General features: G+C 41.3%; 1 protein-coding gene across 1 annotated transcript in view; it reads right to left on the minus strand.

Annotated features, from left to right (window-relative positions):
• The window catches only part of DNAH3 (dynein axonemal heavy chain 3), a 329,266-nt gene that overhangs the window by 97,768 nt on the left and 217,376 nt on the right, over positions 1-14,122 (minus strand). The window contains exons 7-8 of the mRNA XM_068244819.1: positions 6,564-6,759; positions 7-132 (exon numbers count right to left, since the gene is read on the minus strand). Of these exons, the coding sequence (XP_068100920.1) occupies positions 7-132; positions 6,564-6,759 (322 nt within the window). The remainder of the gene's footprint in view (positions 1-6; positions 133-6,563; positions 6,760-14,122) is intronic.

The following is a 14,122-nucleotide window of genomic DNA, read 5'->3' on the forward strand; positions in this document are numbered from 1 at the left end:
ACTTACTTATTTCTCAATATAGCTCGGGCTTCCAGGCAATGCTTTTGAATCAGTTCTTCAAATTCAGCAGGAAGCAGAGGCAGGTGGCCAGAAAGCATTTCATCAGTGCGTACAAACCTTAAATTACCAAACCTAGAACAGAGCACACAGGGCAAAGCAAATTATTTCTGTTCTAAAAACAAACCTGTGGTGACGTGTTTTGAAAACATGTAATCCAGAACAAGCCAACCCTAGCAAGGTCTCCAACCAATTTCCATGATAAAAAGAGCAATATAAAATTGGGCTGTGACATTAGATTACATTGCTGAGCAGTTACAATGATTCCTGGAGAATGATTCAAATTACTGAAGCAAAATACAAACAATTCTTATTCTAACTCTCATACCGACTTCCTCTTTGGGGCATAACAATATTTTTGTTAAACTTTTGAAATAATCTGTGTCTTAAACCATTTGTAATGTGTTGTTATTAAAATATACACTTCAAGCCATTTTGTAATGTAATGTTATTAAAACATACTGTATTTCAAATTTTCATAGTAGTTTAAAGCCAGCTATGATGCTCTCGAGTCTCGACATGCCAAATGATACTTCCATGGAGTCATGGCAACCATTTGTAGGAAACAGTGACTGTTCCATTTATAAGAATATGGAGTATTCATGACTCTATAGAGAAATTCATTTCACAAATTTAGGTTCATAGTCCTTTTACAGACACTGCCAATTGGAGCTTCTTCTAAGAACAGGTGATTACACTGAAGTGTTAAGGGGGTGAAATAGTGAATCTAAAAAGTAAGCTGCCTTAGTATTGTTTGCTAAGATATCGGAAATGTATATAGTGGGCATGGGGGGGTATATATTTTTATTCTCACCACGAACTTTGCAGACTAAAGTAAACCTGCAGGGAAAAAAGTACCCGGGGAAGGGAGGGGGGAAGGTTGAATACTTATCTCAGGAGGGGAAGCCTCTGCTGGATTCCCCCCCCCCCCCCCAGCCAGTTGGATCCAGCTGCGAGACTCCCGAAGACTGCAGAGCCATAATATTTGCATGCACCTGTGCAGGCGCACTAGCGGCTCTCCGCCCAGACTCCAGTGAAAATAGCCGATTGGGTCCGCTCTATTGCACAGTCGCACACAGCTTGCTCCTGCACAGTAGAGTGGACCCAATCAAGCTCAGCTATTTCCGCTGGGGTACGAGGGTAAGCTCATACTGTGCCTGCGTGAGGCTCCCTACAAGTGGCGACACGTGGATCTTCATGTTAGAAATATCAACAGTATTACTTTAATAGCAGTACAGTAAGGCAACCACAAGATGTCACTGCCTGTAGTGTGCCATGATGATCTCTATGGTATTGTGATTTCCTTATTCATTCTGTGTTTTTCTCTGTTTTTTGTAAGCTGCATCCCCTGGTGGGTGATTATGATTTATCTCTGCTTGAATGACAAAAAATGGAAACCGGGAGCCCAATCTAACATTTTAGATTTAAATTTTTAGTGTAAGAAATATACTCACAGGTGTGGGTCACCTCAAAGGCAATCACTGATCAGACAGGTGGGGAGAATTAGGACCTGACCCCACTCAGGTTTAAAATAGTCGCTCTCCGTAGATAGAAAAAAGTTGGGGAAACCCCCCTCCACCAAAGGGTGGACTAGATATGTGTTAAACATGGAAATAACAGAGGCGCCAAAGCAGGATAAAACCATTTAAAAGCCGTTTAAAAGGAAGGGGGTGGGTGGATGCACCTCCCTCAGGTAAAGAGGGGCTCTGGCTTTTTGAATGATCAGCTTGGTGTTCTCTGCACTTGATTGCCTGATGAAGCGGGATATTGGCCCGGGAAACGCGTTGCACATCTGGAGACATGTTTTAATAAATGTTACTGTTATATTTATAACGGCTAATTTGGCCTGATCATTATTTACCCGAAGGAGGTGCATCCACCCACCCCCTTCCTTTTAAACGTTTTTTAAACAGTTTTATCCTACTTTGGCGCCTCTGTTATTTCCGTGTTTAACACATATGATTTATCTCTGCTCATTTTCTTCAGTACTAACTTGCTATACTGGGTGCCTATCTGTATATACCTACCACTCTGTTCCATCACTTCGGGGGTCCCTGCGCTGGATTCCCTCTGGTGAGGACGACAGGGGAAGCCTTTTTTGGGATCCACATGTTTCCCCCAGCTGAAGTAAGTACCTCATAGGGGCACTTATTTCCCTTCAGGTACACTTTAAAGGGAAGCTTAAGTGACATGATGAGATAGACATGTGTATGTACAGTGCCAAGCACACAAATATAAATATGCTGTGTTGCTTGTCTTTTCTCTCTGCCTAAAATAGTTAATATTCTGTTATGCAATTTACTCCAGCTGGGACCCAACTGAACTATAGCATCCCTCACTGGTAAGGAAATACGGCCATAAAATACTTTCCTGGCACAGAACTGGGCTTCTGAGAGCAAGGGATAGATAAAAAAAAGTCAATACTTTATATATTTTAACACTCTGAGACACAGGACAGACTGTTTCATTCAACTGAGACAAAACAATAAATCTACTTTTTCTTTGTTTTTAACCACAACATAAAACTGGGAAATCTAAAAGTAAATTTTAGGAGTAGGAGGATAGATACAGCTGTTTAACTCATCAATTTTTTTTTACTTAAGTATCACTTTAAAGTTCTGTACGAATATGAGATAATCATTACTTGATCTAATCACTTCCGAATGCATTCAGTAATGATCATAACTCTGCATATATGCCATCTGTTCATTAGAGCTGATCTTACTTGGAGGAACAGCAGTTGGCTGTGCAGGATTTGTTAATTAATCGCTACTGTATTATCCTGTAGCATATCATTATCATCTCCTGGTTCTCTGCCCTCTGTTCTCCATCAGAAATAATAAGCCTGCTCAGCGGACCTCAGCCTACACGTCTGTACAGTGATCGCAGTTCAGCCAAAAAGATCTTGCTTTACACATTCAAACACCATCTATTGTCTGTGCAAGATTTATAGGCACACAGACTGGAATTCTGACTACATATATTAAGAGTCTAATGTGAACATAAGATAAAGTGATCACATCCATGGAATGTAAAGCCTGAAAATTAGGAATAGTCAGCTTTTTGCAAATATTTTTTTTTCAATAAAATTGAATGAATTTGTCAAAGTGGAAAACGAGTTTAAATTCAAATCTACAAAAAATGTAAAAAAAAATAAAAATCAAAGGTTACATTTATGGTATATGTTCTATTGAGTACTTCTGGTTGTTATTTCAAGGCAATCATTAAATGAATTGCAGAAAAAGCAATGGTGTGAGGCCATACAATAGGCAAGTTAATCTTATGGTCAGCACCCTAGGTAAAAGAAAATATACAGTTGTGTTCAAAATTATTCAACCCCCACTGAAATGGAGTGTTTTGGCCAGTTTGACATTGATTTTGACCATTTCAGTCATCTTGTTTACAATTAAATCAAAGAAGCACCTGTAAGTCAGACAAATATAACATAACATTTATAATGAAATACCCACAAATGTCTTTTCTGTGCTCACATCATTATCAGTTTTATTCAACCCCCAAGTGACATTCATTGTTAGTACTTAGTACAACATCCTTTTCCAGTTATAACAGCTTTTAAATGTGAAGCATAGCTTGACACAAGTGTCTTGCAGAGATCTACGGGTATCTTAGCCAATTCTTCATGGGCAAAAGCTTCCAGTTCAGTCACATTCTTAGGCTTGCGCTCTGCAACTGCTTTCTTTAAGTCCCACCAGAGGTTCTCAATCGGATTTAAGTCTGGTGACTGCTAGGGCCACTCCAAAATGTTCCAGCCTTTAATCTGCAACCATGCTCTAGTGGACTTGGAGGTATGCTTGGGGTCATTGTCCTGTTGAAAGGTCCAAGGTCTCCCAAGCCTCGGGTTTGTGATGGACACCTTGCCTACTGGTGGGGTGGGACTTAAAGTAAGCAGTTGCAGAGCCCAAGCCTAAGAATATGACTGCTTTATATATGGCCTGCTGCTCCCAAGGCAATGCTGTAAGCATGTTCCCATATTGCTGGGTGATTTTAAATGTAGGTTAGGGTGGGGACCCCGAGAGAACGCTGCACGAGTCGTCCCTGCTACTGAACTGATGTCTCTCTCAATAAGACAAGGGTAAGGTCCCCTAATAAGTTAATAATGTGTAATGCATAGGTTTGCTTCCATTATTTGTATTGTGAGATGCATTAGTTCTAATGCACCTGTTCTACTGCAATGAGCACAGTTAAGGCTTGTTAGCCCTATGCAATGTCAGGTGCATCTTGGTTAGATGCGCAACCATTTTCATTTCTTTGTTGAATATTAAGAATATGACTGAACTGGAGGCTTTTGCCCATGAAGAATGGGCTAAGATACCCGTAGATCGCTGCAAGACACTTGTGTCAAGCTATGCTTCACATTTAAAAGCTGTTATAACTGGAAAAGGATGTTGTACTAAGTACTAAGAATGAATGTCACTTGGGGTTGAATAAAACTGATAATGATGTTAGCAAAGAAAAGACATTTGTGGTTATTTCATTATAAATGTTATGTTATATGTGTCTGACTTACAAGTGCCTGTTTGATTTAATTTTAAACAAGATGACTGAAATGATCAAAATCAATGTCAAACTGGAAAAAACACTCAATTTCAGTGGGGGTTGAATAATTTTGAACACAACTGTATATATACCATAGCCAACCCAAATGTTTGATTGAAGCTCAGCTATGCTGAAAATTGGTCACATACGTGGAGCAATTACACATTGATTTGAAACAGTCTGCAAGGGTTTGCTTACACTATGTGGGGTGCTGTCAGCTATGACACTGCACATGGTACCCTATTTGTATAGTAACATAATGGTCCATAGATTTTCATGTTACAGTTCACAGTAGAGTGAGTATTCCCAAGCATTTACATTTAACTTGCATGTAGCATTTTTACAGTGATTACAATTGCTTTTAAAGTATTAAACAGCAAAATCACTGTAAAATCGCTGGGTGTAAATGTAATTGCAATTGTGATGCAATTAGCAATCTTCAGTGTGAAACGGTTCTTAGATCCTTCAGTCTGCATGAAGCGTCATGGTATAGACTAGTTTTCCTAGGACTCCCAGACTCGCCACCTATACAGCATTGCAAGTACAGAGTGATGGCAAAGTGAGTGGAGACTGGCTCCAAAGTAATTCTAGTGGTACATAGCATATTTAGTCAGGGTTTGGCGCCACAGTTGTGCTTCCGCCACAATTGTGCTACCAGTACATCACTAATCATTCCATTATGCCACTGTGTGCCAAGCATTCATCTAGATTCTAGAATCACTGGTGCACTGCCTAATTATACAGTTATTTATTCCGACTTGAATAGAGTAGCTGCTGATCAGTTAGCTGGCAACTGGTTAATAATGCAGCAGCTGCTGAATTGACTCAGTTTAGTTTCAAAAAGTTTTATTTGATAAAAAGTAATTTTCACAACAGTTCGGCATTGAAATGTCCCATTGGCGTACGGCCTACTATTCCCCCACCGAGGAGATGTAACTCGGGGTCTGGCAATCACTGGATCCCCAAATTACTCTTTCTCGCCCTGCGCAGCATAGCACTAGTGCTATGGCTGCGCCCAGCTCCCATGCTCAGTGCCAAGCGCTGTATTGACCTGATTTGTCCCATTGGGACAATATGCAGTATACAAAGTACAGAAAGAGTAAAAGAATGGCTGAGATAGAATGCTTAAAGATTTAACATTAAAGTTAGTGGAAATTTGTGGTAATACAAATAGTATTCTCTTACCCTGTAGCTTTCTCCTGGAGGAGTCTTATCAGAGGGACAGTCAGGTGAGAGACACATCTATGGTAACTAGCTTTTTACAGTAAAGATGTGAAATAAAGATGGCCACACGCCATACCATTTTTTACATTTCTTTTCAATTGAAGATTTACAATCAATTTTTATCAACCTGATTGATTGTAGCATTTGAAAAATGTTAATGTATTGTGTTTGGCCACCATTTCACCCAACACCTAGAATGAAGAAAAATAAAAAACGGGGGCAGTCCAAACTTCCCACAAGCATTAATAGTGACTGCGTAGACTGCATACATGTAAAAACGGCGCTGGCAAATTTGGCTGCAGGATAAGGTCGATAAATGTCTCACCCCGCTGCTGCAAAAGTCCCGGCGGTGCTAATTACTATTCCCCCTTCGGGCCGCCATCTAGCTATAGTTACCTCTCCTGGCTACAACAGCAGTCCTAATGCCTCCCCCTGCAGCTTCAAACTCCCAGCAAGAGATTAGGCACTCAATGTCACGTGACAGCAGTGAAGCCTTAAAGCTCCAACTCAGCAGCATATACATGCTTCCAATAATGCAGGCTGGCTAAGGGGAGCTAGGGAGCAACACGGGGTTGGGGAGAAGTGGCACATAAGCAGGTCACACAGTTTTCCCAGCTCTTGAGAGAAAAGACAGGGGTAGGCTTATCTGTGGATTAGCCTATCCACGAGTATATACAGTAAATATAACTAAGACTCAATGATCATTCAGACATGGTACAACTTACTGTGTCATCCAGAGGCGTTGTAATTCCAGCATCATAGGGTTTACTGTGAACAGGTGGTCTTCATTCCATTGGTGGGTTTCACTGTATGAGGCGTGCCATGGTACTGGTGCACGGATGACCCGAAGAGGAAACGAACGAGGGATGTTGGCGATAAAGAGTCTGTTCCTTTCTTCGGGATCTTTCAGGATATAATCAACTGGAAGATTAAATACATCATCATTGCTGGGACATAACAAACTCTGAAGTTATACCAACAAACTGATGGACTGCGATATATCAATATTAAAGTCACTTGAGTAGATATATATACTATTTATACAATAATAGTAAAGTTAGTCAGTACACATAAAAAGTACTGACTATAATAAAGAATTCAAGGATGCTTTAAATCAAACTGTGTCTGGCCAGTTATGTTATATATTGCAATTTATTTAAAATGTATTTCCCTTGCATGTGGTTAGCTTTAAAAAGTTGCTAAAACAGCTTTTTGTCCTGTTTGTGGGTTTAGATGAACTTACAGATGTTGTGTTAATAATAACTAGTTTCTACCTGACAGAGCCTGCTTTTCTACTGTCTTTAAAGATAACTCTGTTACATTCAGAGATGTTGATGAAAAAATGTGGACATTATTAAATCTAACTATCGTAATTAACATGTTTGCCTTTACTTATACTGGGATAGGAACTTAAATGCTTTCCTGAACCTGCATCTGTGTGCACACGCTTTAATTAACTGGTTCAGGACTGCAGAATGTAGAATCTAAGCCACATCTGTGGCTCTCTAGTTCTGATGCGGCGTAGATTCTGCACTGTGGCTTCCCGCATCCCGAGCCAATCACTGCCCACCTGAGGCAGTAAACTCAGCTGTCATGTGACAGCCGAGGTTCCTCCTATCGGCAAGGAAATATTGTTAAATGATCGATAGAACGATCATTCATCATGAATCAGCACTATTACGCTTATACGTGATGAGGTAAGGTACAAGTGTATACACAAACAGTAGTACGTAAAACGTAGTCAGGAACAGTCCGTAGTCGTACACAAAGTCAGAGGAATCGAGGTACAGAGTAGCAAGGCAATATCGTAGTCAATAAACAGGCAGGGTCATACACTTTTAAGTCAGATGTCATTCGTATTGTAAGGATCAGGCAATAACGAAGTCAGGGACAAGCCGAGTCGAACACATGTATCAGATGGCAGTGGTACAGAAAGACAAGACACGAGCGAGGTCAAGAGGCAGGCAAGAGGTCGGTACACAGATAAATATACAATAAGATGTTACTACAAAATATTACGATGATATATAATATAATTACAAAAAAATCAAGACTGACTAACTATAGTACATATATATTGTGCGTCTACAGTCTACACAATATATTAATGTAGCTCTCAAAACTCACTGACTAGGCCAAGAACCAGCGAACTGATTAGTATCAAGGCCAACAAGCAAGTGAATACTCTGGCCTTAAATACCCAGGAGGCAGAGCACAAGCACAGCCCCCAGAAATGACATCACCGCTGACACCCCATCAGACACCCTCCTCAGCCTATAAAGACAGCTCTGAGCTGTGCGCGTCCTGCCAGAACCAACACGCTGACCCACATCTATAGGGATGGCGTGGATGCCATCATTCTGATTCACGTCTACAGGGGAGCCACCCCAGCTGCTCCAAACTATCAGAGCAGCTTGCAGAGACCACACCAGGTAAGTTTGTTACAGTTACCCTATCCGATCGATTGTACGGTCCATTGTTTAAGAAATTGGATCATTAGTGGCCACTTTTTGTGCTTTTAAACTTGATCTAAGCGCTAGCAGGTCCCCAATTTGTACTGGACTTTCATGCAAGAAGTTCATTTAAGCCACCTTCTATCCAGAGCTATGCCTCCTCTAACCCAAACTATGCCAGATTCTGCAACATTATATATAGCTCCTGCAGCTATTCAGGCATATGTATATGCATAGCACAAGACATTTGTGGTGTGAGCTTTAACGCTAATCGTAATGGGTAATTTCGCTTTTGTTAATTACTGCATAATATTCCCAATTATGAGTCTGATCCTAATTACCATCTTGAGGTTAAGCTTGATTTCATGTAATTTCTATGCAATTGTGAGAAAACGCGGAAAAGCCGCCGCGAGTACTCGGAGCAAGGCGGCTAATTCCGCGTCCCACATGGCAGCTTGCGCACATAGGCCTGCATCCACCAGCCTGACGGAGCGCGGAGTAGCCGCCGTATGCCCAGTGAACAGGGCGGCGGATTCCGTGTCTGACACGGTGGTTAGCATGCATGGGCCTACCACTAGCAGGGAGGCTGAACGCGGGGAAACCGCGGCATGCTCTGACAGCGGTGCGGCTGGCCCCGCGTTCAAGCCAGCAGGTACATTACAACACATGTCTGGTGTGGCTGGGACTGATAGTCCACACAGGTTCAGAAGGACGCGCGCGCGTGTTGAGAGGCAGAGCCTTTATGACAGTCAGAAGGGTGTCAGCTGATCCAGCGGTCAGCTGACAATTCCTCCAGGTTTCATTGGTCCAGCACTTAGGGGAGGCGCTGGAGAGCGCTGGTGTATATATACTGGGTGCTGGTCATTTCTCTGGTGTCTGGCGGTGCGATCACTACGTGGTAGCACTCAGACCTTGTCAGTATCTGTGATAATATCTGTTATTACTTCAGACTAGTTCCAGGGTGTTGATGATCAAGGAACTCACACCCAAGACTAGGGAACTGTAGTACCATTCTGTTATATATCAGACTAGTTCCAGGGTGTTGATGATCAAGGAACTCACACCCAAGACTAGGGAACTGTATTACCATTCTGTTATTACTTCAGACTAGTTCCAGGGTGTTGATGATCAAGGAACTCACACCCAAGACTAGGGAACTGTATTACCATTCTGTTATATATCAGACTAGTTCCAGGGTGTTGAGGATCACGGAGCTCACACCTAAAGATTAGGCATTGTTTATATCTGTTATGACTTCTTGCTCTCCTGACCACTCTCTTGATCTCTGAATTGGTACTTCGCTATATCTGATACTCTGTTGCTGAACCCTGCTTGTCTTAAGATTCCGTATCTGTCTCCTGTATCTGTATCTGAGCTGTCTGTCTGTTACCGACCTGGCCTGTCCGACCTCGAGAACTATCTTTCCTGTTGGGAGATAGTTCACAGACCTGTCAGTGACACTTCACCTTTGGTGTCACTCACTCTCTGGTCCTTCCCACTCTCAGCCTGGCTCCGCCCCTTGGGGAGCATCAGACCTTTGGAAGGAACCTGATCTCTGAGCAGTATCTCGTACTGCCTAGCACCCTCTATACGGGTGCTCTCCTCAAAGTACTACTGTTGCACCAAACACTCATACTACTCAGGTGTCCAGAGGTTAGAAATATATCTGATTATCGGTGATACTGCAGACCATCAATAATCAGGTATATATCTGTATTCTCGGTGATACTGCAGATCACCGGTAATCAGATCCTCTCTGTGTTACACAGATCGTTACAGCAATCTTCACGAACTATGGTCACATAATCCACAAATGTATTTTCACCTAACTAGCAAAAGTTCATTTGTAGGAAGCGTGCCCCCTGTATACTGAGTAGTAATGAGGAAATGTGGACATTTTTGTTTTTACATAATTGGCACATTTTTGCACAGATAAGAACAGCAGGTCAGGCAGGAAGCTGCAAGTCTTCCCACAAGTGCCATGAGTCTTGTTTTTTTCTGTCCAGTGCATCCGCAGCAACCCTTTAGATGGGTTTCAGCCCCTAGAGGGAGCTCTTCTGTATACCATTTTATAGATATGCACATCTAAAGGGATACAGAAAATCCTTTTTAAATGTCTCCTTCTCCTGCTCTGCCATTCTTAAGTCCCGCCCTCCAAAGTAGTGGATCAAATGAGGCTCCCTATTAGCTCTCTGGCTCTACCTATTGGCTTTCTGCTACATCTGTCAATGTTACCCCATTGAGATTGTATATAAATACAGAACACTTACATAAATTACTGAATGATTTAATCTTTGTGAATTGCAATTTCTTGACACTAGTTGGTAATTTTACTTTTCACTGTGTTAATAGGTTTAGTGAATTGGCATTTGGCAAGGTGATCAGTAAAATAAGCGGTTTTCTGCATTACCCAATGAGGTCATGTTTAGTGAATTGAGGCCTTTGTCTTACAGTGCTTAAAGGGAACCAGAGAGGAACGGTGATGAAAAAAAGAGCAAGCTTTTATACATACCTGGGGCTTCTTCCAGCCCCATAAGCCTGGATCACTCCCACGCCGCCATCCTCCGCTTCCTGGATCGGCGGTATCTGGTCCCGTCACTTCCGGCGGACGCGGCCAATTGTCCGCATCACAGGGGCTCCCTCCATACCCGTACGCATGAGGCTGCGCAGTAAGCAGCCTCATGCGTACGTATATGGAGGGAGCTCCGTGTGATGCGGACAATTGGGCGCGTCTGCGGCAACGATGGGACCCGGTGCCGGCGGATCCAGGCAGCAGAGGACGGCGGCGTGGGAGTGATCCGTGTGTATGGGGCTGGAGGAAGCCCCATGTATGTATACCAGCTTTCCCCCAACGTCTCTGGTTCACTTTAAAGCATAAATGTCAGCTCTTTTTTAAAGTGGACCTGAACTCTTGCACAGGATAGAAGTAAAACAGGCAAATGCACCCTGTATGTATTTAGAGAGTTCAGCCTGTCTAATTCCTCCTCATCTGAGACGAATCACAAGCTGTAATTTGATCTCTTCGCTGTGTCAGCTCCTGCCAGGGCAGAGAGCAAATTGATAAACACAGGATGTTCGCAATATGTCTGCTTCCATGAAAGCATAAAGTAGACAAACTGGAGATTTATTGCAGGATTTGAATCAGCTGTAACAAAGTTATGTTTTTCTTAAAAGGTTATTATGCTGCTGTGTTTAGAGCAGAGATGAAGTTCTGAATTCAGGTCTGCTTTAAAGTGCTGACAAGGTGGTAAGGCTAAAAGTGGGTACATGCACACAATTTCACCGTAATATGTGTCAATCACCAGGATCGAACTTGATCTTTCTGGTGACACTGTTCGGCCCCAATGCTGTTGCCTAGTGACATGCTGTGTGACTATAAAGAAAGGAGGGAGGAATTGTGGCACCAGCAGCAATAGGGGAACAATGGGCTTGGCCACCAATTGTTGATTAACAATTCTACATACTGGTTTATTAAATAACTGCAGCAAAACTTGGAGGGGAACTCATACAATTGCTACATCCTGGGCAAAGATGGCCCCTCCAGCCAATAATTTGAACAAGGCTTAAATATGGAGCCTTATCAACAACTTTGCTATAAAGCAGAGCTGTGGAGTCGGTACAAAAATCCTCGGACTCCTCAGTTTAGGAAACCACAGACTCTGACTCCAGGTACCCAAAATTATTCCGACTCCATGACTCTGACTCCTTAGTCTAATTTTTCCAAAGGCTATGGATTTGGTTCAAAAATCCTCAGACTCCTCAGTTTAGGAAACCACCGACTCCTGGTACCCAAAATTGCTCTGACTCCTCGACTCTGACTCCACAGCACTTTAAAAAAGATTTTTTAATATTCTGAGTCTCATTCTACAGACCACTACATTATAGACAGCAGAATGGTCACATCAGCCTATTGCTGAACACAAAGAGTAGCAGCACAGATCGGATTTTTTTTCCCTTTTGAAATTCTTCATTTGTGTAACTCTTGAATCCTGTGCGATTTCATCTGTTTATCTCGGTCATCCGTTTAAATTGTCCAAATATCACCAATACATAAAAAAGGTCATTGCAGGTAATCATGTATTTACTATAAGCCAGCAGACCACATTACAGGAACTGTAGCCAGCCTGAAGTTGCATTATTTTTCATAATTTACAAGTAGTACTGAAAAGCAATTGATATCCTCCAAACTCAAATGGCATGAAGGATAAATCCACAATCCACTATTTCAGTGGAATTAGAAGGGATAATATAAACTAGACATGAACATGGAAACATGTTTGGTTTAAAAAAAAAAATCCACTCTCCCCAGATGAAACTGTCTTTGAATAAAAAAAATAATGGAAGAAAGAGCTTAGACATCCCATGTTTTGCCACTCACAATAATCCATCAGAGACTATATAATGCTAATATAGATGAAGGTATGTGGTTTTCCATTTTCCTCTCTTATCCAGCACAATGAAAGAAAATCCTCCTTATGTTCTACAGACTGAGCAGGGTTATATACTCTGCATTATCGTAGGGCTATTGCATTCAACTTTGTTATACTGGTTCACTTGCTGGTGGTTATAAAAGAAACTGAACAAAATGTCTTTATTTGTGATGAAATCCACAATATATATTCTGATTCTAGTTGTATTCTAAACTCATCTATCTAGAACCTTGCTGTGTTACACACTTTCCATAAAATCAAGGAAAATCTGCCTATTTTATTTAGTGTAATTAAAACATTCCACTGAAAATAATATTTACTTAATAATCACTTTTTAAATATGCGCGGTGTGAAGATTTTCATCTGTAAAGAGTGTTCTGAGAAATGACATTTTAAAATGCTGAGTCTGACGGAATAGGGTCACTGGTATAGAAAAGACTTCAGAGAAATAACATGCAGCTCAGCTCTATACAGGAACTGCTGTCCAGGAATTAGGGAACTAGTGCTGAATAAAGAAAACAAATTCAGTCTAACCCAACTTAATAAGAATAAACAAAACCTGATTTAGGCATTTTTTGACTGGATTGGGTTCTCTTGGTAATAATGATCCAGTGGTCTACTTGCTACAATATAATTAGTGAGCCTGAAGTAGGTGGAATGCTGTATTAGAGGGTGTTGAAAAAAGGAAAATGACCTAGAACTACATAACGTATATGTCATTCCACATAATCACCATGAAGTTCTACAAACCTGGCATATCATTTCCAAAGTTTTGTTAACCCTGAAAATTCTGATGTCGGCTCACTGAAGCGCTATAGTTCTACTACTATCAACTCCTTTGACTCCTTCAAAAGGACTCTCTCTTAAAAGCTCCCTGCACACTGCATGCAATTCCGATTTTTAATCCTTTTTTACATGCGATTCGGAATCTGATTTTTTTAATCGTCACTGCATGCTGCGTTTTTTTTAGGGTTTTTTTTTTTTGCATTTTTCTGTTGAGAGCATTCATGGAAAATCGGAATTGCAAATCGGAATCGTAAATCGGATTTGCAGTGTGCAGGGAGCCTTAAACTTTAAAAAATGAAATAGATGCAGTAAGATGATGAGTGGAATGAAAGGTCTATGTATTCAAACCCCAAAAACATTCATCATCTTGCCAGCCTTGTGGGCTGGTGCATTCACCTACAAAAAGAGAACACATCTCTGAAGCTTGTTTCAACTGTTTTCTTTTAGCAACTCTTGTGCATTAACTGTTTGACCCTCCTGAAGAGTAGACAGTTGATTATCAAAATACCTTCTTTATCCCAAAAACATGGTCATGACTAATACTGTTATCTCACTGTCTTGAATTATCTTTGGCCTTGGAAAACCCATGTTACATCGCTGAAAGGACTACTTTTT

The sequence above is a fragment of the Hyperolius riggenbachi genome, chromosome 7 (genome assembly GCF_040937935.1).
Source record: "Hyperolius riggenbachi isolate aHypRig1 chromosome 7, aHypRig1.pri, whole genome shotgun sequence".
NCBI lineage: Eukaryota > Metazoa > Chordata > Amphibia > Anura > Hyperoliidae > Hyperolius > Hyperolius riggenbachi.